At 37.0% G+C, this 25826-nt stretch overlaps 1 protein-coding gene across 5 annotated transcripts in view; it reads left to right on the forward strand.

Annotated features, from left to right (window-relative positions):
* USP34 (ubiquitin specific peptidase 34) overlaps nt 1-25826 on the forward strand; it is a 371878-nt gene that overhangs the window by 262316 nt on the left and 83736 nt on the right. For all 5 annotated transcript variants that reach the window (XM_037806728.1, XM_037806730.1, XM_037806731.1 and 2 more), the window contains exons 38-41: nt 6105-6257; nt 7132-7236; nt 8694-8749; nt 8848-8968. In XM_037806728.1, coding sequence (XP_037662656.1) covers nt 6105-6257; nt 7132-7236; nt 8694-8749; nt 8848-8968 — 435 coding nt within the window. The remainder of the gene's footprint in view (nt 1-6104; nt 6258-7131; nt 7237-8693; nt 8750-8847; nt 8969-25826) is intronic.

The following is a 25826-nucleotide window of genomic DNA, read 5'->3' on the forward strand; positions in this document are numbered from 1 at the left end:
CCCCGGAGTCATATTCCACGTTGCCAGGGAGATTCACTCCCCTGGGTGTCTGATCCACGTAGTGGGGAGGGCAGTGATTTCACCTTTCAAGTTGGCTTGGCTAGAGATACAGGGCCACATCTGAGCAACAAAGAGGCATTCGGGAGGAGGCTCTTAGGCACAACCATAGGGAGGCCTAGCCTCTCCTTTGCAGCAACCGTTCTCCACAAGCCAGTTCTCCCCTGCTTAGCCTTTTTGGTGAGTGGGGGAGTGAGTCTTGTGGGTTCCAATAGGTGTGCCAAGCTTGCGTGTGTAGTTGGTGTTGACTGCCCTGTATATGGGGCGTGTTTCTGGGTAGTCAGGGAGGGGGGGTGGCTCTAACAATGAAATCTCCCTGGTGATCCTAGAGTTTTAAAGCTGCTGCAATAGTCTAATCCTTCAGTTCAGTCCTGCCACAGTTTGTCTCTGCCACTGACCCACAAGTCCTTGGTATTGGCGTATGGCTCCTGAGACTTGCAAGTGGGCCCCTCTTCCAGGCTGTGCACCCCTGGTCCTCTGTTGAGGGATGACTGTGCTATGTCACAGGTGAGTGCCGTCCCCCCAGGGCGGTTCTGGGCTGCTGGGCTGTGTAGTGAGGCTCCCAGTCTGCTGAAATGATGGCTGAATGGGGCTTTTTTAATTCACACTGCTCCACCTTCCCAACTCTGGGACAATCAGCTGAGGTTGCAGGGAAGGCTAATGTCCACACCCAGTTTTGTGGTGTGTGCCTGTTATTTGAAGCACTTCCATCACACTGGGTTGTCTGGGGCTGCTCTGGCCTATGGGGCTGGTGACGGGCAGGAGTGTTTCCTGTTTACCAGGATGATGGCTGTGAGCAGATACCTCCCTTTTCTTGGGAAGTTGTGGTGTTTAGTGAATTTTCTCAGCCACTGGATTATTGCCTTTTGTCTCAGAGCTCTCTTAGTTCTGGTCTTGTCTTGACCTGCCCAAATTGCAAGTTTTTGAAGCTTTCTCTATTGGGCTTCTTAGAGTAATTGTTTTAGAAAAAGAAAAAAGGATTAAAAAAAAAAAAAAAGGGCCCTCCTCAGAGATCTAATGGGTTATTGAAATGCTAAGAGACAAAGCAACCAGGGTCATTAAGGAAAGGTCCACAGGGCAGAGAGATCAGCTTTTCTTCGGGATTTGCATATGAGCTTCCCCTTTCTATGTTCACCAAAACTGCAAAAATCCTCCGCTTTTTTTTTTTTTTTTAACTCTCTGTTAAGTCTTTTTTTTTTTTTAATTAAATTCAGTTTTATTGAAATACATTCACACACCATACAGTCATCCATGATATACAATCCACTGTCCACAGTATGAGAACATAGTTATGCGTTCATCACCACAATCTATCTCTGAACATTTTCCTTACATCAGAAAGAACCACAACAAGAATAAAAAATAAAAGTGAAAAAAAAAACACCCAAATCATCCCCCCGTCCCACCCCATTTGTCCTTTAGTTTTTGTCCCCATTCCTCTACTCATCCATACACTAGATAAAGGGGGTGTGATCCACAAGGTCTTCACAATCACACTGTCACCCCTTGTACTCTACATTATTTTATAATTGTCTTCAGGAGTCCAGACTGCTGGGTTGGAGTTTGGTAGTTTCAGGTATTTACTCCTAGCTATTCCAATACATTAAAGCCTAAGAGGTGTTATCTATATAGTGCATAAGAATGTCCACCAGAGTGACCTCTCGACTCCATTTGGAATCTCTCAGCCACTGAAACTATTTCGTCTCATTTTGCATCCCCCTTTTGGTCAAGAAGATACTCTCAGTCCCACGATGCCGGGTCCACATTCATCCCCGGGAGTCATAATCTGCGTTGCCAGGGAGATTTACACCCCTGGGAGTCAGGTCCCACGTAGGGGGGAGGGCAGCGAGTTCACCTGCCGAGATGGCTCAGTTAGAGAGAGAGAGGGCCACATCTGAGCAACAAAGAGGTACTCAGGGGGAGACTCTTAGGCACCATTAGATACAACTTTAGACTCTCCTTTGTGGTAATGAGCTTCATAAGGGCAAGTCCCATACTCAAGGGCTCAGCACATCAAACCACCAGTCCCAATGTTTGTAACAACATATGCTAGGGGATAAGCATCTCAAAGTTTAGAGATAGGCCTTACAATTCAGGGATACAGTTAACTGCTGTAAGAGCTTACAATCTAGGGACTATTACAATTATTGTGTCCACGTTAGGCTGTGTTCTAAGATTCAATTCTGAGTTTACACATTGTAGTTAGTCCATATTGGTGAGGCATCATCCTTCTCACCATGCTTTCTCCAACACTTTTACTCCTATATATATTTTTTCCTACAATTTTATAGAGTTATATTCACATACCATACATTTATCCACAGTGTGCAATCCGTTGTTCATGGTATCATCATAAAGTTGTACATTTATCACCACAATCAGCATCCAAACATACTGATTACTACAAGAAAAATTGTTTTCTTTCTTTTCGGCAATAAGAAAAAATGTTAAAAAGTAAAACAACATGTCATACAATACAATACACTATCAAGGACAGCAAACAACACCACTACCAAGAATCCCACATTACTCCCCTATATCCCCCCTCATATACATTTAGCATTGGCGTATTGCCTTTGTTACATTTAATGGAGGTATATTACAATGTTACTGTTGACCATAGACTCCAGTTTGCTTTGATTATGTTTTTTCCTGAATACCATCCCTTATTCAAATTTCTACATGGTTGACATTCATTTGCTTTCCCACATGCAAAAACATTTTTATATTTGTATATTTAGTAACAGTCATTGGCCACTCCAGTTTTTGCCACGTTATACAGTCCTGGTCTTTATCATCTATCTTTACCTCTGGTGTCATACATTCTCCTATCCCACCTCTTTCAGCTTTACTCACAGACATCTTTGTTCAGTGTACTTACAATACCGTGCTACCATCACGCAGTATTATGCTATCTATTTCTGGATCTGTGCAATCAATCCTAAACATTCTGTAGTCCTTCAGCATCAAATGGCTGATCTCTGCCCTCTTTCTATCTCCTGGTCGCCTGTTTGTCAGCTTTTAACTCCCAAAGTTTGTTCATTAATGTCTGTTCATATTAGTGAGACCATACAGAATCTGTCCTTTTGTTTCTGGCTAACTTCACTCAACATAATGTCCTCAAGGTTCATCCACATTATTACATGATCCATGTCTTTGTTCTGTCTTACAGCTGCATGATATTCCATCATGTGTATATACCACAGTTTGTTTATCCACTCGTCCTTTGATGGACATTTGGGCTGTTTCCATCTCTTGGCAATTGTGAATAATGCTGCAATAAACATTGGTTTACAAATGTCTGTTTGTATCTTGAGTTTCAGTTCCTCTGAGTATATACCCAGCAATGGAATAGCTGGGTCATATGGCAAATCTATATTTAGCTTCCTGAGGAACCTCCACACTGTCTTCCAGAGTGGTTGCACCAGTCTACATTCCCACCAACAATGAATAAGTGTGCCTCTTTCTCCACATCCTCTCCAGTACTTGTCATTTTCTGTTTTTTGGATAATGGCCATTCTGGTAGGTGTGAGATGGTATCTCATTGTGGTTTTGATTTGCATTTCCTTAATAGCCAGTGAAGTTGAGCATTTTTTCATATGCTTTTGAGCCATTTGTATTTCCTCTTCAGAAAAATGTCTGTTCATGTCTTTGGCCCATTTTTTAATTGGATTGTTTGTCTTTCTGTTATTGAGATGCAGGATTGCTTTATATATTCGGGATATTAAACCCTTATCTGATATGTGGTTTCCAAATATCATCTCCCATTGTGTAGGTTGCCTTTTGACTTTTCTGACAAAGTCCTTTGATGTAGAAAAGTGTTTAATTTTGAGGAGATCCCATTTGTCTATTTGTTCTTTGGTTGCTCGTGCCTTGGGTGTGAAGTCTAAGAAACCACCTCCTTTCACAAGATCTCTAAGATACTGCCCTACATTTTCTTCTAAGAGTTTTATGGTCTTGGTGCTAATGTTTAGATCTTTGATCCACTTTGAGTTAATTTTGGAATAAGGTGTGAGATGGACATCCTCTTTCATTCTTTTGGAAATGGGTATCCAGTTCTCCAAACACCATTTATTCAACAGGCTGCTCTTTCCCAGTTGCTTCGGCTTCACTGCCTTATCAAAGATCAGTTGTCCATAGATGTGAGGGTCTACTTCTGAACACTCAGTTTGATTCCATTGATCAGTATATCTGTCCTTATGCCAGTACCATGCTGTTTTGAGCACTGTAGCTTTGTAATATGCTTCAGAGTCAGGTAGTGTGAGACCTCCCACTTCACTCCTCTTTCTCAAGACATTTTTGGCTATTCGGGGCAACTTACTCTTCCAAATAAATTTAGTTATTGGTTTTTCTATTTCTGTAAAGTAAGTTGTTGGGATTTGAATTGGTATTGCATTGAATCTGTAAATCAGTTTAGGTAAAATTGCCATCTTAACTATATTTAGTCTTCCAATCCATGAACATGGTATGTTCTTCCATTTTTTCAGGTCTTGTTCAATTTCTTTTAGCAGTTTCTTATAGTTTTCTATGTAAAGGTCTTTTGTGTCCTTGGTTAAGTTTATTCCTAAATACTTGATTCTTTTGGTTGCTATTGTAAATGGGATTTTTTTCTTGATTTCCTCCTCTTGTTGCACATTACTTGTGTATAGGAACACTACAGATTTTTGCGTGTTGATCTTGTAGCATGCTACTTTGCTGTATTCACTGACTAGTTCTAGTAGCTTTGCTGTAGATTTTTCTGGATTTCCTACATATAGAATCATGTCATCTGCAAATAGTGAAAGTTTTACTTCTTCCTCTCCAATTTGGATGCCTTTTATTTCTTTTTCTTGCCTAATTGCTCTAGCTAGAACTTCCAGCACAATGTTGAATAGCAATGGTGATAGTGGGCATCCCTTTCTTGTTCCTGATCTTAGAGGAAAAGCTTTCAGTCTCTCCCCATTGAGTGTGATGTTAGCTGTGGGTTTTTCATATATTGCCTTTATCATATTGAAAAAGTTCCCTTCTATTCCTATCCTTTGAAGTGTTTTCATCAGGAAAGGATGTTGAATTTTGTCAAATGCCTTTTCTGCATCAATCGAGATGATCATGTGGTTCTTCTGCTTTGATTTATTGATGTGGTGTATTACATTAATTGATTTTCTTGTGTTGAACCAGCCTTGCATACCTGGAATAAATCCTACCTGGTCGTGGTGTATAATTCTTTTAATGTGCTGCTGGATTCGATTTGCGAGTATTTTGTTGAGGAAAAAATCCTCCGCTTTTATTTTGGAGTTTTTCGTGTTGTTTTTTTCTATGCCTGTCTCCTTTCTGCTGGGCTGGCTGCTCTCAGATTCTCTGGTGTCTGGTCTCAGTCTATCTATGGTTGGAGTTTGGATCAGTAGAATGGGTTTCCAATAAGGGCTGCCACTGCAGTTCTCCCTTCTCCTTCCCGGAGCTGACCTCCCCTCCTCCCACGGGACTGAGCCTGGCAGGGAGGGGTACGGGTCCCCTGGCCACAAAAATTTACAGATTTCGCTGATCTCAGCAGTTCAACGTTTTCATGAGTGTTGTATGAAGTATTCCCAAAGTCAGATTGCTCTGTGGTGTCCAGTCCACGCAGTTCCTGGCTTTCTACCTACTTTCCTGGAGGAGTAACTAAAACATACAGCTCATCAGTCCGCCATCTTGCCCCGCCTCCTCTCTAGACATTGTTTAAATACTATTAATCAGATGTCTTCTTTCCCAGGTAACCATTGGGTCGTTTGAGCAATACCCTTAAAATCTATACAAATGTTCTAATTTAAGTAGTAAGTTGCTTCTAGTTCTGAAAATATTTTATTCTGTTACTTATCTTGTAAGTAACTTAAATGTACTATACAAATTTCTTTGTTCTTCAGGTTACTTTATTTGATCATATATTATTTACATGCAAATAAAGGTGATCAGATCATGATATTTAAAAATATATTACTAAAAAGGTAACCTAACACGTTATTTCTTCCATCATATAAATATAACTTTTTATAGAAACTCAGATTGTCTTTGGACATTGCTTTTTCGTATAGACTGCTGTTCGTCATGAGTCTTGCAATGGCCTCTATAAGTTATCTCTGTCGGGTCTGGATGGAGGAGACTCAATCAATCGATCTTTTCTGTTACTGGCTGCCTCGACATTACTGAAATTTCTTCCTGACGCTCAGGCACTCAAACCTATTAGGGTAAGATTTCATCGTGCTCAGGGTTGGTTTCTAGTTCTGTAATTTGCCCGAATTTTATCATTTTACTGTATCGTTGCCATGATTTTTACCATTTGGTTATTATATGTATTTTTATTATGAAGATAGTAGTTTTATAGTTCTTACAGTGACAGCCTTGTGACACCTTATGTCCATGCCACAACTGAGAAGAGAATCTGTGTTCTTTGATTTCAGCACTGTGGGGTATCTGATGCTATTGTAAATAGCATTTATTCTTACTGGGTTCTGGGCCTTGTGTTAATGAGGTGAATGACAGAAATGTTATAAATGTAAGTCTCTTCTCTTTCAGTCACATGGTGCTTAACCTTATATTATGAATTTTCATTTTTCTTCCCTGCCCCAGTCTATATACTAGCATTGTAAAAATCCAGAACCCTTAATAATTTGTACTCAACCTGGAATGTGGTATGTTGTGAAATTTATATTATTTTCCCCCATATTTACCTATCTTTCATCTACTATGTAAGAAATATCAAAACTGTAGTAGACCCTTTTGTGTGGGTAGAATTACATGAACTATGTTTCAGAGGTTTCTTTTGTTTCCACATTTTTATTGCACCATAAGCATTATTTGTTAGTCATATCTTTTCTAAGTAGGATATAAGCAATTTGAGTGTAATGTTCTTCTAAGAGTTCTCATATCAGTAACTTATATACGTAATTCTAATTTTACAAAAATTAGGAAGATTCTTTTCATGTTTTGTGTGTGTAATTTTGAATTCTTTTTAATTTGTATAGGGATTTAATTAAAGTCTATAGGTTCTTAAGTATATTGTAATTTAAATTATCTCCCTTTTTAAAATGTTTTCACAAAGTTTTTAATTTTTTTCAATAGATAGATGATTATGAGGAAGAACCAATGTTAAAACCCGGATGTAAAGAGTATTTTTGGTTATTATGCAAATTAGTTGACAACATTCATATAAAAGATGCTAGTCAGGTATGTTCAGAAAATTATACATTAACTTAATAGATAATTATGCATATGTGTATTTATGACTATACACCTTTATGATGCAAGACACTTTTATTAATTTATAACTAGTTGGTACTGTCTTAATTTTTATACTCTTAATAATAAAAAATGTGTGTGTCCTGCTCTGTGTAATTCCTTACTTGTTCTTACTTTCACCTTAGTTAAAATATCATCATCTGGTACGTAGAAGTAATTTCCTGTCCCTTTTAAGTAAGATTTGTGGATGTAGAATCTTATCTGGAAAGTAAAATTCAGATTCTCATTTAAATGTAGCTGTATATATATATATGATCTGTATATATTACTGTGCATAATAGTATGTGGCTTTGATGTTCTGAACATGTAAAATAAAATTACAAACCAAGTAGAAAATTTTTTAAGCTAAAGAAACATTGCCAGTTTCTGTTGATCTACTAATTTTCTTATATTAAACCAAAATGACATTTCCGTCCAAGGAAATGTTTAAACTTTAAACTAGGTAGATTTCAGAGACAAACTTTCCACATATAAATACTTTTGTTCCTCATTCTTTTTAAATTTAATAAGCTAAAATGCATTTGCATGATCTCAGAAGAAATAAGAAATACTTGAAGAAGATTATTTATATTGAAATATTCAGGAAACATTTTCTCTTTTTCATGTATTTATATGAAAGTGTAATGTATATACTTCACATTTAAAATTCCTGTAGTGTTTGTATTTCCTACTTTTAAGCAATGTACCTGAATTCTTAAAATATTCTGCTTTTCATTTGGGATATCGTGGTAAAAATCTGTATTTAGCAAGTTTTTAAAATTTAATTGATATTGTTTATTAAAATATTGATGCCAGATAAAATACACATTTTTTTAAAAACCAAGTTTGCCCATTTAAGCTAAAGTCGGAATCTATTCTTTCTTGCTTGCTGAAGGAGCTTTCCTTCCTATAGATCTCAGTTTCTTTGAGAGTCTTCTAAAATTGCTTGATTATAAAGAGAATTAAAGCTTTCTGAAATTGTTTAACTGTTTAATTAAGTTTATTTTTAAAGCCTAGTTTAAGGATGATATTCAAGACAACCTTAATTGATGAATTATACAGTACATGACTATATCTCAATGAAGTTGTTAAAGAAAAAAATAAAACAAACTTTAGTGTCTTCTCAATAAATTACTGTGACTGCCATAAATTGGTATCAACATTCCATTGATTTTTTTCTGTAGGAATCTCAGTGATATTTAAAACTATAATTTTGTTAATTGGGGTCATAATACATAAAGGGTAACTATACTAAGTTTATAACTTAATTAGTGTATTATGGATATGTGAGAAACAAATTCTTATTACCTACAATGAGAGGATTTTTTTGTTGCTTTTTAAAATAATCTGTGAACTGCTAAACAAAATAATTTTATTTAAATTTTTTATTTTCTCTTTGTATTAAGACAACGCTCCTTGACTTAGATGCTTTGGCAAGACATTTGGCTGACTGCATTCGAAGGTAAATTTGATGTGAAATTGACAGTTGTATTGTTGAGGAAGTATTAAAGGACAAAATTATGTAAACTATTTTGTTTTGCTTGTCTTGCTATTTTGTAGCAGAGAGATCCTTGATCATCAAGATGGTAATATAGAAGATGATGGACTTACAGGACTCCTAAGGCTTGCAACAAGTGTAATTAAACACAAACCACCCTTTAAATTTTCAAGAGAAGGACAGGTAAGTATTAAAAATACTCAAATGTCTATTTGAAACATGATTGAAAGCTTCTTTTTGTTGCTGTTGAGTGTTGTATGTGGATATGTTAATATTTCTTATACTTACAGACAGAAAGCTTGTTAGACCTTTATTATAGCAGAAAAACTGAACTTTGAATAATTTTAACTCAAAATATAAATCTTGAATTATTTTAGAATGCCAAAACAAGAAATTAATTCTTATGACTGTATATAGAAAGATAACTTCTACTTTAATGGTATGTTTTCTATAGGATTGAATATTTAAAATTACTATCTCAGTTTACAGAGTGGAATGGATACGTTGTTATGAAGTGCCTATTTTATTGGATTCATATTCTTTTGAAATTTTTAATGTGACTTTAAAGGCACATTTGATATAAAATCTATTATTTGAATATTTGAAATACCTTATTTACTCTCTACCAGTAAATGTCTAATTATCATTTAGATGGTTATATACCTTGACACTGACATTTGTGTCATTGTGTGTATTGAAAAAGTTCATAATGAGTTTGGAGGGTTATCTTGAGCTTACAAATTATATTACATACCATGCTGTTTTTATCACTTACAGCTTTATAATATGCTTTAAAGTCAGGAAGTGGGAATCCTCCAACTTCATTTTTCTTTTATAGATGTTTTTGGCTATTAGATGCCCCTTACCCTTCCAAATAATTGGCTTTTCCATTTCTGTAAAGTAGACTGTTGGAATTTTTATTGGGATTGCGTTGAATCTGTAAATGAATTTGTGTAGAATTGACATCATAACTATATTTAATCTTCCAAGCCATGAACATTGAATCTCCTTCCATTTATTTAGATTTTCTTTGATTTCTTTCAGCAATGTTTTGTAGCTTTCAGTATACAGTTCCTTACATCCTTGGTTAAGTGTATTCCTAGATATTTGCTGCTGCTTTTTTTTTTAATGAAACTTTATTGAGATATATTCAAATAACATACAGTCCTCCAACGTGTACAATCAGTTGTTCATAGTCTCAACATATAGTTGTATATTCATCACCACAATTTTTGAACATTTTCATTACTCCAAAAAAAAAATTAAAATAAAAAAGAGCATCCAAAACATTATATTCTCCTCCTCCCCCATTGTTCATTTACTTTTTTTAACACTCATTCATTGTTTTTTTTTAACTTTATCAAAAAATTAAAAAACATAGTTAAGAAAACATTTCAAACAAAACCAAAACAAAGGAATAAGAAAAAACAAATAACCTGAAATAACTACATTGCTTCCAACATGTTCCTACCATACCCCAAGAAAATTAAACCATAACCGAACAAAGGAATAAAAAAACAAATATCCTAAAATAACTACATTGCTTCTAACATGTTCCTACCCTACCCCAAGAAAATAAACAAATTATAACCAAACAAAGGAATAAGAAAAACAAATACTCTAAGATAAACTACATTGCTTCCAACTTGTTCCTACCATACCCCCCAAAAATTAACCACCCATAGTCGTTCCTGAGCGTTCCCATAACATTAAGTTTACCCTCCATAACTTATCTGTTCTTACTAGATTATCGTTCCCTCCTCAATATTTGCTGTCTGTCACTAGGTCCCCTACATTCTATACTATAAACCATTTATTTTGGATTTTTCTCAGAGTTCACATTTGTGGTGACATACTATATCTCTCTTATTGTGCCTGGCTTATTTCACTCAGCATTATGTCTTCAGTTTTCATCCATGTTGTCATATGTTTCATGACCTTATTCCCTCTTACTGCCAAGTAGTATTCCATTGTGTGTATATACCACATTTTGTTTGTCCACTCAACTGTTGAAGGACATTTGAATTTTTCCAACTCTTGGCAATTGTGAATAATGCCACTGTGAATATCGGTGTGGAAATATCTGTTTGTGTCACTGCTTTCAGATCTTCCGGGTATATACCAAGAAGTGTGATTGCTGGATAGAAGGGTAACTCGATATCTAGTTTTCTAAGGAACCACCAGGCTGTCTTCCAAAGTGACTGTATCAGCAATCCCACCAGCAATGAATAAGAGTTCCAGTTTTTCCACACCCTCTCCAGCATTTGTAGTTTCCTGTTTGTTTAATGGCAGCCAGTCTAGTTGGTACAGGATGATATATCATTGTGATCTTAATTTGCATCTCCCTAATGGCTAGTGAAAATGAACGTTTTTTCCTGTGTTTTTTGGCCATTTGTATTTCTTCTTCAGAGAACTGTCTTTTCATATATTCTGCCCATTTTTATAATCAGGCTCTTTGTACTATTGTCATTGAGTTGTAGAATTGTTTTATACATACAAGATATCAGTCTTTTGTCAAATACATGGTTTCCAAATATTTTTTCTCATTGAGTTGGCTGACTCTTCACCTTCTTGACAAATTCCTTTGAGGTACAGAAGATTTTAATTTTGAACTGTTCCCATTTATCTATTTTTTCTTTGGTTGCTTGTGCTTTGGGTGTAAGGTCTAAGAAGTGAACTCCTACTACAAGGTCTTGAAGATGTTTCCCTACATTATCTTCTAGGAGTTTTATGGTACTGTTTCATATTGAGGTGTTAAATCCATTTTGAATTAATTTTTGTGTAGGGTGCAATGTAGGGGTCCTCTTTCATTCTTTTGGGTATGGATATCCAGCTCTCCCAGCCCCATTTGTTCAATAGACTGTTATGTCCCAGTTCAGTGGTTTTGGGGGCCTTATCAAAGATCAGTTGACCATAGATCTGGGGTTCTGTCTCCAAATTCTCAATTCAATTCCATTGATCTGTATTCTACTTTGTGTCCATACCATGCTGTTTTGACTACTGTGGCTTTACAGTAAGCTTCCAAGTCAGGGAGTATTAGTCCTTCTGCTTCGTTTTTCTTTTTTAGAATGTTTTTAGCAATTTGAGGCGTCTTTCCCTTCCAAATAAATTTGATAACAAGCTTTCCCAAATCTACGAAGTAGGTTGTTGGAATTTTGATTGGAATTGTATCTGTAGATGAGTTTGGGTAGAATTGACATCTTAATGACATTTATCCTCCTATGCATGAATACGGAATATTTTTCCATCTTTCTAGGTCCTCTTCTATTTCTTTTTAGTAAAGTTATGTAGTTTGCTATGTAAAGGTCTTTTAAATCCTTGGTTAAGTTTATGCCTGTTTACTTGATTTTTTTAGTTGCTACTGAGAACGGAATCTTTTTCTTGTCTTCAGTTAGGTCATTTCTGGTGTATAGGGACATTGCTGACTTATGTGCATTAATCTCGTACCCTGCTACTTTGCTGAATTTGTTTATTAGCTCAGATAGCTGTGTCGTCAGTTTCTCAGGGTTTTCCAGATATAAGATCATATCATCTGCAAATAATGAAAATTTTACTTTTTCCTTTCCGATTTGGGTGCTTTTTATTTCTTTGTCTTGCGGGATTGCTCTGGCTAGCACATCTAGCACAATGTTGAATAACAGTGGTGACAGCAGGCATCTTTGTCTTGTTCCTGATTTAGAGGGAAGGCTTTCAGTCTCTCACCATTGAGTACTATGCTGGTTGTGAGTTTTTCATATATGCCCTTTATCATACTGAGGAAGTTTCCTTCAGTTCCTACCTTTTGAAGTGTTATCAAAAGAGGATGCTGGATTTTGTGGGATGCTTTTTCAGGATCTATTGAGATGATCATTTGATTCTTCCCTTTTTATTTGTTATGTGTTTTCTTAAATTGATTTTTTTATGTTGAACCATCCTTGCATACCTGCAGTGAACTCTACTTGGTCATGGTGTATGATTTTTTTAATGTGTCTTTGGATTAGATTTGCAAGTGTTTTGTTCAGAATTTTTGTATCTATATTCATGAGGGAGATTGGCCTGCAGTTTTCCTTTCTTCGCCTGGTTTTGTTATTAGAGTGATGTTAGGCTCATAAAATGAGTTAGCTAGTGTACCATTTTCTTCGGTGTTTTGAAAGAGTTTAAGCAGTACTCATGTCAGTTCTTTTCGGAAGGTTTGGTAGAATTCCCCTGTGAAGCCATCTGGCCCCAGGCATTTATTTGTGGAAGCTTTTTGTCGACTGATTGGATCACTTTACTTGTTATTGGTTTCTTGAGGTCCTCTGTTTCTTCTCTGGTCAGGCTAGGTTGTTCATGTGTTTCTAGGATATTGTCCATGTCCTCTACGTTATCCAGTTTGTTGGCATACGGTTGTCCATAGTATCCTTCTAGAATTTAATTTCTTCAGGATCCGCAGTAATGTCGCCTCTCTCATTCATTGTTTTGTTTATTTGTGTCTTCTTTCCTTTTGATATTGTCAGACTAGCGAAGGGTTTTTCAATCTTGTTGATCTTCTCAAAGAACCAACTTTTGGTTTTATTTATTCTCTCTGTTGATTTTTGTTCTTTATATCATTTATTTTTGCTTTAATCCTTATTTCTTTTTTTCTACTTGATTTAGGATTAGTTTGCCGTTCGTTTTCTGAGTTCTTCAGTTGTTCCATTAGATCTTTGATTTTAGGGCTTTCTTCCTTTTTAATGTATGCATTTAGAGCTATAAATTTCCCCCTCAATACCACCTTCACTGCATCCCGTAAGCTTTGGTATGTTTTGCTCTTGTTTTCATTCATCTCTAGATATTTAGCAATTTCTCTTGCTATTTCTTCTTTAACTCACGGATTGTTTAGGAGTGTTATTTAACCTCCAGATATTTGTGAATGTTTTAAATCTCTGATGGTCATTGACTTCTAATGGTATTCCATTGTGACCAGAGAATGTGCTTTGAATAATTTCAGTCTTTTTAAATTTATTGATGCTTGTTTTATGGCCCAGCATATGATCTATTCTGGAGATAGTTCTGTGAACACTAGAGAAGAAGATATCCTGGTGATTTGGGATGTAATGTTCTATATGTGTCTGTTAGTCAGATTCATTTATCACATTGTTTAGGTTTTCACTTTCCTTATTGGTCCTCTCTCTGGTTGATCTATCTATAGGAGATAGTGGTGTATTGTGTTTTTGTGTCTCTGGGTTTAAGATGAGTCTTTTGTAAGAAACATATTGATGGATCCATATTTTTAAATCTCTTCTGCCAATCTGTGTCTTTTAATTGGGGAGTTTAATCCATTCACTTTCAATGTTATTACTGTGAAGGCAGTTCATGAATCAACCATCTGATACTTTTTTTTGTTTGTTTGTCAGATATATTTTTTCCCTTTCTGTCTCTATTTCCTTTAACATACCCTTACAAACACTCTTTAGTTCTGAGCCCTTCTCCATACCCTCTCCTTTGTTTTTTTTCTCTGCCAGTAGAGCTCCATTTAGTATCTCTTGTGTGCAGGTCTCTTTTTAGCAAACTCTCTCAGCATTTGTTTGTCTGTGAAGATTTTAAGCTCTCCCTCAAATTTGAAGGAGAACTTTGCTGGATAAAGAATTCTTTATTGACAATTTTTCTCTTTCAGCATTTTAAATATGCCTTACCACTGTCTTCTTGCCTCCATGGTGGCTGCTAAGTAGTCACTGCTTAGTCTTATGTTGTTTCCTTTGTATGTGGTGAATTGCTTCTCTCTTGCTGCTTTCAAAACTTTGTCCTTCTCTTCAGCATTTGAAATCTGATAAAAGTATGTCTCAGTGTGGGTTTATTTTGATTCATTCTTTTTGGAGTTTGCATCTGTGATTTGCGTATTTATGTTGTTTAGAAGGGTTGGGAAGTTTTCCCCAACAATGTCTTTGAATACTCTTCGTAGTCCTTTACCCTTCTTTTCCCCTTCTGGAACATCAGTGATTCTTATATTTGTGTAGTCCATGTTGTCCATCATATCCCTGAGATCCATTTCAAATTTTCCCATTTTTTTCTCCATTTGTTCTTTTGTACTTTCACTTTCCAAAACATTTTCTTCAAGTTCACTTGCTCATTCTTTGAGTTTATGTAATCTGCTGCTGTGTGTTTCCAGGATCTCTTTAATTTGATCGACAGTTTCTTGTATTTCCATAAGCTTATCTATATTTTCATTTACTCTTGGAAATTCTTCTGTATGCTCTTTTAGGATCTTTTTGATGTCCTTTATATCCTGAGCCATCATCTTGTTGTTTGTGATTACTTCTTTGATTAATTGCTCTAAGTTCTGTGTCTCCTCTGGTTTTTTGATTTGGGAGGTTGGGTTATCCATATCTTCTGGTTTCTTCATATGCTTTAAATTTTTCTGTTGTTTTTGGCCCCTTGGCATTTGCTTATCTTGTTAGGGTTATTTTAGGATATGCAGGCTTATTTGAACAATTATCTATAATTTGACAGAGCTACAGGTTGGTGGTGTGCACTTTCCCTGACCTACCAGCAGATGGCACCCCCAAGCCACCTATTACCCAGAAGCCAGTTCTTCCCAACTTTGTGCAGCAAGTGCGGGTCCAATACTTGTGGAGGTTCAGTCAGTGCTCCAATTTTCCGTGTGCCGTTTGGACTGCCAGCCGTAAGGGTGGACGTTGTGCCCTGTGCAGTTGGGCAGGGAAACGGCTTTAAGACCCAGAACTCCCAGCTGTTCCTGGGGCTGCGACTCGAATACCTTGGGACTGTTGCCTGGGTCCAGCCCTTCAGCTCAGATTCCCTACAGGTCCTCTCTGCCATGGGTCCACAAGTCCCTGGGATTGGTGTAGGGCTCTTGGCACTTCTGTGTGGGACCCCGCGTCTAAGCTACACACTCCATGGGCCTCCGGGGAGAATAACTGTGCAACATCACAGGGGAGCAGAGTCCCCAAGGGAAGTTTTTCTTAGCTGCGGCGCTGCAAAGGGGCATCTCTCAGCCCACTGAAAAGATGACTGTACGGGGCGTGGTAACTTCCGAGTTATGCGGTCCTCCACCTGCTGCACCAGCCCGTTCCTGGCTTCGAGAGAGTTAGTTGTGTATGGGGAAAGGCTATCACCCGTTGCACATACTGAGGCGGATGCCTTGGGCGTGGAAGGCATTCCCCACTGCTGTTGACTGTGCGGCTCTTGCTGCTATATCTGTAGCTGCTTTCCGGGTTTTTAAACTAACCCGCCTCTAAATGCGGACCCGAGGTTTCTCCCCATTGTGTCGCAGCTCGGCTGCAGTTCCCCCAGTCTCTCAGTTTCACCAAGTGCATAGTCACTGTGGATGTAATGTACCTTGTCCAGCCAGTAGAACCCTAGAAGTGTTATTCTGGGGCACTTTCTGTCTTTTATCTAGTGTTTTTCACGGAGGAGTGTTTTGCTGTCTCTCCTAATCCGCCCTCTTGGATCCTCCCAATATTTGCTTTTTTTAGATGCTATTTTATGTGGACTTTTTTTCTTGATTTCCTCCTCAGATTGCTTATTACTAGTGTATAGATACACTATTGGTATTTACATGTTAATCTTGTTTGCTGCCACTTTGCTGAACTCATTTATTTATTATGTCTAGTAGCTTTATTGTAGATTCTTTGGGACTTTCTGGGTATGGATCATATCATCTGCAAATAGCGAAAGTTTTACTTCTTCCTTTCTAGTTTGGATGTCTTTTCTTTCTTTTTTTTGCCTAATTCCTCTAGGTAGAATTTCTAGCAAATGTTGAATAACTGTTGATAGTGGGCATCCTTGTCTTGTTCCTGATCTCAGTGGGATGGTTTTCTGTCTCTCTACATTTAGTACAATCTAAATTGTGAGTTTTTCATATGTGCCCTTTTTTACGTTGAGGACGTTTCCTTCTTTTCTTGTCTCTCAACGTGTTTATTAAGAAAGTATGCTGGATTTTGTTAAATGGTTTTTCCATATCAATTGAGATGATCTTGTAGGTCTCCTTTGATTTGTTAGTGTGTTGTATTACACTCATTGGTTTTCTTTTGTTGAACCACTCTTTCATATCTGGGATAAAACCCACTTGATTGTTGTGTATAATTCTTTTAATCTGTCATGAGATTTTATTTGCCAGTATTTTGTTGAGGAATTTTTCCATCTATATTCATTAAACTAATTGGTCTATAATTCTAGATGAATTGGTCTGTAATTCTAGAAAATTGTCCATTTGTCTAGCTTGTTGGTGTACAATTGTTCATAGTATCCTCATGTTTTGTTTTGTTTTTTTTAATTTATTTCTGAGGAGTCAGTAGTAATGTCCCCCTTGTCATTTCTCTTTTTATTACTTTGCATCTTCTCTCTTGTTTTTCTTTGCTAGACTACTGTGGGCCTGTTAATTTCATTGATCTTCAAAGAACCAACTTTTGGTTTTGTTGAGTCTCTATTTTTTTTTGTTGTGAATTTCATTTCTTCTCTAATCTTTGTTATTTGTTTCCTTCTGCTTGATTTCGGATTAATTTGCTGTTCGTTTTTCTAGTTCCCCCAGGTGTGCTGTTAGGTCTTTGATTTTAGCTCTTTCTTCCTTTTGAATGTATGTGTTTAGAGCTTAAATTTCCCTCTCATCACTGCCTTTGCTTTATCCATAAGTTTTGATGTGTTGTGTTCTTGTTTTCATTTATCTTGAGATATTTACTGATTTCTCTTGCAATTTCCTTAACCCACTGATTGTTTAAGATTATGTTGTTTGATCTCCATAAATACGTGCATTTTCCAGTCCTCCTCTTGTTGGGCCTTCCAGCTTCATTCCATTATGATCCTAGAAAGTGCTTTGTATAATTTTATTCTTTTTAAACTTATTAAGATCTGATTTGTGACCCAACATGTAGTCTATCCTGGAAAGTGATCCATGTGTACTTGAGAAGAATGTATATCTGCTGTCTTGGGGTATATTGTTCTGTATATGTCTGTTAGGTCTAGTTCATTTATCAAATTATTCCAGTTCTCTATTTCTGTGTTGATTATCTAGGTCTTCTTTCTATTGATGTGAGTTGTGTATTGAATTCTCCAACTATTATTGTAAATAGGTCTATTTCTGTCTTCCATTTTGTTCTTGTTTGCCTTATGTATTTTGGGGTACCCTGCTTAAGTACATATAGTTATGATTATTATTTCTCCTTTGTGGACTGCTCCTTTTATCAATATGTAATGTTCTTTGCATCCTATAATAGCTTTGCATTTAATGTCTATTTTCCTCCAGTATTGGTATACCTACCCCAGCTTCTTTTTTTTTTTGTTACTGTTTTCATGGAATATCTTTTTCTAGCCTTTCACTTTTTTTTAAATTCAGTTTTATTGAGATACAGTCACACACCATACAGCCATCCACAGTATATAATCAGTTGTTCACAATACCATCATATTAGTTGTGCATTCATCACCACAATCACTGTTTGAACATTTTCATTACTCTAAAAAAAAAAAAAAGAATAAAAGTAAAAAAGAACACCTGGAACATCCCATTGCCCCATCCCATCTGATTTTTCATTTAATTTTTGTCCCCATTTTTCTACTCATCTATCCATATACTGGATAAAGGGAGTGTGAGCCACAAGGTTTTCACAATAACACAGTCACCCCTGTAAGCTAAATAATTATACAGTCTGCTTTAAGAATCAAGACTACTGGATTGCAGTATGGCAGTTTCAAGTATTTTCTTCTACCTATTTGAATTCACTAAAAATTACAAACTAATATCTATGTAGCACGTACAACTACCCTCCAGAATCACCTCTTGATTCCATTTGAAATCTGTCAGCCACTGAAACTTTATTTTGTTTCACTTTGCTTCCCATTTTTGGTCTAGAAGGCTTTCTCAGTCCCACGATGCCTGGTCCAGGCTCATACCTGGGAGTCATGCCCCCGTTGCCGGGGAGATTTACACTCCTGGGAGTCATGTCCCATGTAGGGGACACTTGCAACCTATTTGTTTCCTTGGGTCTGAAGTGAATCTTCTGTAGATAGTATATGGATGAAACACTTTTTTTTTATCCAGTCTGCCATTCTGTGTCTTTTGATTGGGAAGTGTAATACATTAACATTCATTGTTATTACTGTAAAGGCAGTATTTACTCCAACCATTTTATTGTTTGGCTTTTTCCATGTCATAGCTTATTTTTGTCTGTCTTTTTACTCTTTTAGTTACCCTTATTGATAATCTTCATTTCTACATTCTCCTCCAAGCTTCGCTTTCCTGTCCTTTCCTTTTCAGCCTTATTATTTACTGTAGGGCAGGTTTCTTGTTACTGAACTCTCTCAGCTTCTATTTATTTGTGAATATCTTAAATTCTCCCTCATAGTTCAAGGCCAGTTTTACCATCAGAGAATTCTTGCCTGACATTTTTTCTCTTTTAGCATCTTAAATGTATCAAACTTCTGCTTTCTTGCCTTCTTGGTTTCTGATGAAAAATTGGTGCTTGGTTATATTGGGTGTGCCTTTTATGTAAATATGTAATGGATCGCTTTTCTCTTGCTTTCAGAATTCTTTCTTCATCTTTGGCATTTGACATTATGATTAAGGTGTTTCTTGGAATAGTCTGTTTGGATTTATTCAGTTTGTGGTATGTTGTGGTATGTTGTGCTTCCTGGACCTAGATACCAATGCCTTTCATAAGAGTTGGGAAGTTCTTGGCCATTATTTCCTTAAATATTCCTTCTGCCACTTTTTCCTTCTCTTCTTCTCCAGGGACACAAATGACATGATTGTTCATGTGCTTCCTGTTGTCAGTAAGTTTCCGGAGACCCTGCTCAATTTTTCCCGTTTGTTTCTCTACCTATTCTTTTATTTGAATTTGGATGGTCTGTCTTCTAGTTATCTGATACTTTCTTTTGCCTATTGAAATCTGCGGTTGTGTGCTTATAGTGTATTTTTAATTTAAACTATTGTGCCTTTCATTCTCATAAAAATCAGTTATTTTTCTTTGCTTTCAGATTCTTTTGTATGCTCACCCAGTTCTTTCTTAATACGCTTTATCTCTTTATCATCTCCTTGAATTGATTTAGGTTTGTTTGAACATCTTTGATTAGTTGTTCCCAATTCTGTATCTCCTACAGCATTTTTATTTTTTCCTTTGACTGGGCCATATCGTCCTATTTCTTAATATAACATTACTTTTTGCTGATGTCTGAGCATCTTGGTAAATTTATTCTGAAGTTCAGATTCTTGCTCTTGTCAAAGCTTTTGTTGTAGATTGGTTTTGTATTAATCCTCTTTTTTGGCACTTGTTCATCAGTATTATCCAACCTGGGCTGGGCCAGTGCCCAGGAAGTGAGTGCACACCAGCTCTAGAAGGCCCTGGGGAGAAGGTCAGGTAAAGATGCCGAAAGTCTTTAATTCAGCTCTCCAAGCATGCACATTCCTGGCCTGCCCAACCCATGGCCCTCTTCACCCCAAAGCCTTTTAGATATCTTCCCAGAGGTGTGCTTTTTTTGCCTGCCTGCTGACGTCGCTCTTCGGCAACCTCTTCTCTTCAGTACTCAAAAGGCTGAGAAGCTCCCTGGGGACTTCAGAGAAGGGCACAACCAGGTCATATGGGGCAGGATTAAACTGCTGGTGGCCCCAGCAGTTCGAGTCCCATCCTGTTTTTGGGAAAGTGGATTTCTGCTGCCCTTTTAGTCTGGAGCTGCCCGCTGACCAGAGATTGGAGAACCAGATACTTTCTGCCCTGAGAGTAGGGGATGGGCACCAGAAGCTGGGGCTCAGGGGATCACTTATGTTCTCTCACTGCAGCTTCTACATCTCTTCGACTCACAGTTTCTGGGTGTTATAGATCACTTACCCCAATCTCCAGAGTCCCAGATCCTTGTTGTGGACAATTTCTCCTTTATGCCTGGTTGTTTTTCTGGAAGAGAAGTGAGCCCAGTCTCTCCCTAATCAGTCATCTTGGATCCTTCTCACTCTTACGAATTCTTAAAATAAAATCAATTCCTTTCAGTCACTACAGAAATGCATTGCTTTCTGTATCAGAAAGACTGCATCAATTTATGTTCCCAGACACACCATGTAAGAATGCTGATATTCCCTGTGTCCCTACACTCCTCACGAGTCAAATCTTTGTCCGTCTCACTGTTGTTTTAGTTTTATTTCTTTGGTTGGTGAATATGAGTTTCTTTCCATTTATTGGTGAATATGTTTGTCTTTCTGTTTGTATTAATTTGTGAATTTCCTAGTCATATACTGTGTACATTTCTCATTTATTTGTAAAAGGTCATTACTTTGAAATTATCCAATATTTTTTTGTCATATGTGCTGGATATATTTTTCTAAATTTTTACTTCTCTCCATTATTCTTGTTTTTTTAAGGTCACTGTTTTGTTTTTGTTTTATTTCTTTTGTTTATTCATTTCCACAAATAGGCAAAAATTTTGAGCTCTTGAGTGGATAGTATTTTTAAACCCATTTTAACAGATGATGAAACTGAGACATATTGAGGGTAAGCAGCTTGCCTGATGTCACTCAAGCTTTTAACCACTATCCTGTACTGTCTACAAAAATGTTAAAATATCGAACATATACTTTGCTTTTTGTATCTACCTTAGAGATTTTTCCATTTCAATATATAGTTAATTCACTTCTTGAAACAGTTAATATTCTTTTATCTGGATATAATTTAACTAGCTTCCTCGTGATGAACATCATCTTACACTAGTGCAGGTAATGTTGCAATGAAGATCTTTGTACGTACTTCATTTAGCAAATGACTGAGGAAACATCATAGAAGAAATTGCGAAAATAAATGCTGGTTCATGGAGTATGTGCATTTATGATGCAGGCGGAACAAATTTACATTCCCACCTACAAACGAAAGTGAGAGCCTGATTTCCCACATTCCTACCAATCAATTTTTTTTTCAAATACATAATTTTTGCCAAAGTGGTAGGTGAAAATGATTCTCTTGTTTTTATACTATATTTGTCTTATTATGAGTAAGGCTGAGCATCTTTTCACATGCTCATATTTTTTGAGTTATTTGTATTATCTTTTCTCTGATCTTCCCAAGTCCTTTCCCTGTTTTCCTATTGCATATGCTACTGGGCTTTTTTCTTTTTAATTTTTAGAAATTTTTATATAAAGGGAATTGTCCTTTTGTAATATGAATTGCAGTTTTTTTTTTCCTGTTTAAATTTTTTTTTATCTTCATTTTATTGAGATATATTCACATACCACGCAGTCATACAAAACAAATCGTACTTTCGATTGTTTACAGTACCATTACATAGTTGTACATTCATCACCCAAATCAATCCCTGACACCTTCATTAGCACACACACAAAAATAACAAGAATAATAATTAGAGTGAAAAAGAGCAATTGAAGTAAAAAAGAACACTGGGTACCTCTGTCTGTTTGTTTCCTTCCCCTATTTTTCTACTCATCCATCCATAAACTAGACAAAGTGGAGTGTGGTCCTTATGGCTTTCCCAATCCCATTGTCACCCCTCATAAGCTACATTTTTATGCAACTGTCTTCGAGATTCATGGGTTCTGGGTTGTAGTTTGATAGTTTCAGGTATCCACCACCAGCTACCCCAATTCTTTGGAACCTAAAAAGGGTTGTCTAAAGTGTGCATAAGAGTGCCCACCAGAGTGACCTCTCGGCTCCCTTTGGAATCTCTCTGCCACTGAAGCTTATTTCATTTCCTTTCACATCCCCCTTTTGGTCAAGAAGATGTTCTCCGTCCCACGATGCCGGGTCTACATTCCTCCCCGGGAGTCATATTCCACGTTGCCAGGGAGATTCACTCCCCTGGGTGTCTCTCTCTAGCTAAGCCAACTTAAAAGGTGAAATCACTGCCCTCCCCCCTACGTGGGATCAGACATCCTGTTTAAATTTTGACTTTAGTTTTTATTTTCTTTTGTTTTCTAAGTAGAAATCTTTTTTCATTTTCATGTACTCAGATTTATTAATCTTTTGGAGCTTCTGGGTTTTGTATTTTATTTAAAAAACTCGTGCTTTCTTATACTTTCATAATTTCACTTTTTACATATAAATTTGTTATATAAGTGAAAAAAATTAAATGAGATAATTGCCTAGATATCTCACACAGTGGGCTATTTATGTTGTATCAACTGGTTAGAAATGCTTCTTTTATTATATTCCTGTCATATGTATTTGATTTCTTTCTGGACTTCCTGTGTCATTCCAGTGATCTGTCTATTCATGTATACCAATGTCATACTTTAATTACTGTAGATTTACAGTTGTTAACTATCTTACAGGGGTAATTTACCTTCATTATTATTCCTTTTCAGGTATTTCCTACTTGTTTATTTTCCCACTTAAACTTAAAATCAACTTACGCAATTCTTTAAGAAATTAAAATTATGCTATTTTTATTGGACTTGTGTTACATTTATATATTGATGTAGGAGAAATGATGTCTTTTTTATATTGAATCTGCCTATACAAGAACAGGATATGCCTTCATATTTATACAAGATGTCTTCTTGTGTTCTGCAGTTTTATGATTTCTTCATAAAGAATTTAAATTTTAAATATTTCTTAAGTTTTTTCCCAGGAATTTTATCTTTTTTTTTTATCTTCTTTTGTTGATGTCGTAAGTCAGATCTTGTCTTTAGTTGTTTCTAACTACTTATTTAAATAAAATAATATATATATGTATGTATAGGTGTGTATATATATAACACTTGTCTTCAGTTTTCCATTTGCTTGGTTTACCAAACACCCTTAGGGGATGGGGGCATAGATATCTATATAAACTATTTGGAATTCCTCTGTATAGGAGATTTATCTCGTCTCCCACATTTATTAATCCAGTTATTTATTTATGTCACTATGGTCTCATGGATAATGGTGCACAGTGGTCATATTTGAAGATTGTTGAAGATTAAGCCCATATGACTTAGATTTGAATTTGATTGTGACTTGAGAGAGAGGGAGAGGGGTTGGGATATTAATCAAGAATGATACCTAGATTTTAAGCCTGAGCAACTAAGTGGATGATAATGCCATTTTCTAAAAAAAAGGAAGTCTCAAGATAGAGGAAATTGGGGGAGGTGTGGGAGTCAAAATCAGAAGTTTGTTGTTTTGTTTTGTTTTGTTTTGTTTTTGAGTTCTGTTTTTGACATGTTAAATTTGAAATGTCAGATATCTAACTGTAGGTGTTGAAGCCATTTTTTTTTTTAATATTAAGAAAAGTCTTCATTATCTCCACAGTATTAAAAATGACTTTTCTGCTGTAATGATTTTACTTTATTATTTAAGGATTTTTAAAAATCCATTTAGAATTTATTTTCATGCAAGCATCAGCAAACTTTTTCTGTAATGGGTGATATAGTTAAAATTTTCGGCTTTGCAGACCGTGTGTTATCTCGCTACTCTCATGTTCTTCCTCGTACTTCTCTTCCTCTTCGTCCTCTGCTTCCTCTTCCTTTTTCTTCACCTTAAAGGATATAAATACCGCTCTTATTTCTTCTCCCTTCCTTCGTACGTAACAAGTATCTGTTGAACAAAGGGATGATTAAGGTTTCAGACCTGATTCTTAAGAACTGACTACATAGTTGTACATTTATTCAGCATGATTTATTAATTTTCTTATCTTAGGCTTTATTTTTTCACAATTTTCTGGCCAAAAATATTTAGCTCATTCTGTTTATACATCTGAATTGATTGGCACACACAGTCCATTAATGTTAAACTAGTTTTTTGCCAGTCCAGACTTGCTGTTTGAATTAGTTTGCCTTTATTTTCCAATTCAAGTTAAATCTGGTACTTTGTTTCTACATGAGTCTTCCCACCTCTGAATTTTAAAGTGGTTAAGATAAAGTCTTAACTTTAGTTTGTCAAGTAGATTAAATAAGCCCTTATCCACTTCTCATGTTTATTTCCCAAACCCTTTTTGTTTTGCCTAGTCGGGAGCTATGCATTATGCATTCTTTTGACAGTAATGAAATACAAGATTTGAGGTTATTGATGGAAAAATATATCAAATTGACCTTTATTTTGATACCTGTGTCAAGGATTCCCAAGGCCACCTCCAGGAATCATTAGACGCAACATATTGTTGTACTCTCTTAAGATTTATTTTAGGGAGAACTAAGATGGCGGCTAGGTGAGACAGGGCAAAAAAAACCCTCCATGGAAAACACTAGATAAAAACCAGAAAGTGACCCAGAACACCGGTTTCAGCGATGCGCCAGCTGGATGAGGTCTGCTAGTACCACAGGGGCCGTATACTTGGTGAAACCGGTAGTCTGGATTCTGAAACGGGTGAGTAAGCTGGCTGGAAGACCTGCAGCCGTGCAGCAGTGTGAGGAAGCCAGGGGTTGGCATTTGGAGAACAACTGGTTCTTTTAAAAATAAATAAATAAATAAAAGGGAAAAACCCAGGAGTGGCTGCAGTTGTGACAGTGGGAACCACGCAGTAAAACACAGCAAGAGGGGGCTGGGCTGGCCTCTCGGTGTCTGGCCTGGAGGATAGCCTGCTGCAGATACCCACAGGGCAGGGGGAACCGAGGGGAGAGCTGGAGCTGAAAGAAACCCCGCGGCTTGCAGCTGGCTCCCTGGAGGACTGGATAAACTCCTGCCCGGGGCCGTGCCCACAGCCCGGGGCCATGCCAGTTGTCCTGGAGCTGGGAAGGAGGAACTGTGCAAGGTGGGGGGGCGCTGAGACGCCCCGTTCGGCCATCTTTGCATCAGGCTGAGAGTGCCCCTGCACAGCCCGGCAGCCCAGGGCTTCCCTTGAGGGATGGCGTGCACTGGTGATGTAGCATGGCATTCCCTCGGCAGAGGTCCTGGAGGATCGCAGCTGGGAGGGGGGGCCCACTTGGAGAACCCAGGGACACTACGTCAAGTCTGGTGGTTTGTGGGTCAGCGAGAGAGAGGGTCTGGGGCTGAACTGAAATGAAGGCTTAGACTCTTGTGGCAGCCTTGAATCTCCGGGAACCTGGGGGATTTGAATATTAAAGCTACCCTTCCTCCCTGGCCACCCAGACACACACCCCACATTTAGGGCGGTCGGCTCCAGCAACACACCCAAACTGAGTTCTCCAACTGAACCCCACAAGAACCATTTCCCCACACAC

This window comes from Choloepus didactylus, chromosome 17, assembly GCF_015220235.1.
Source record: "Choloepus didactylus isolate mChoDid1 chromosome 17, mChoDid1.pri, whole genome shotgun sequence".
Lineage (NCBI taxonomy): Eukaryota > Metazoa > Chordata > Mammalia > Pilosa > Megalonychidae > Choloepus > Choloepus didactylus.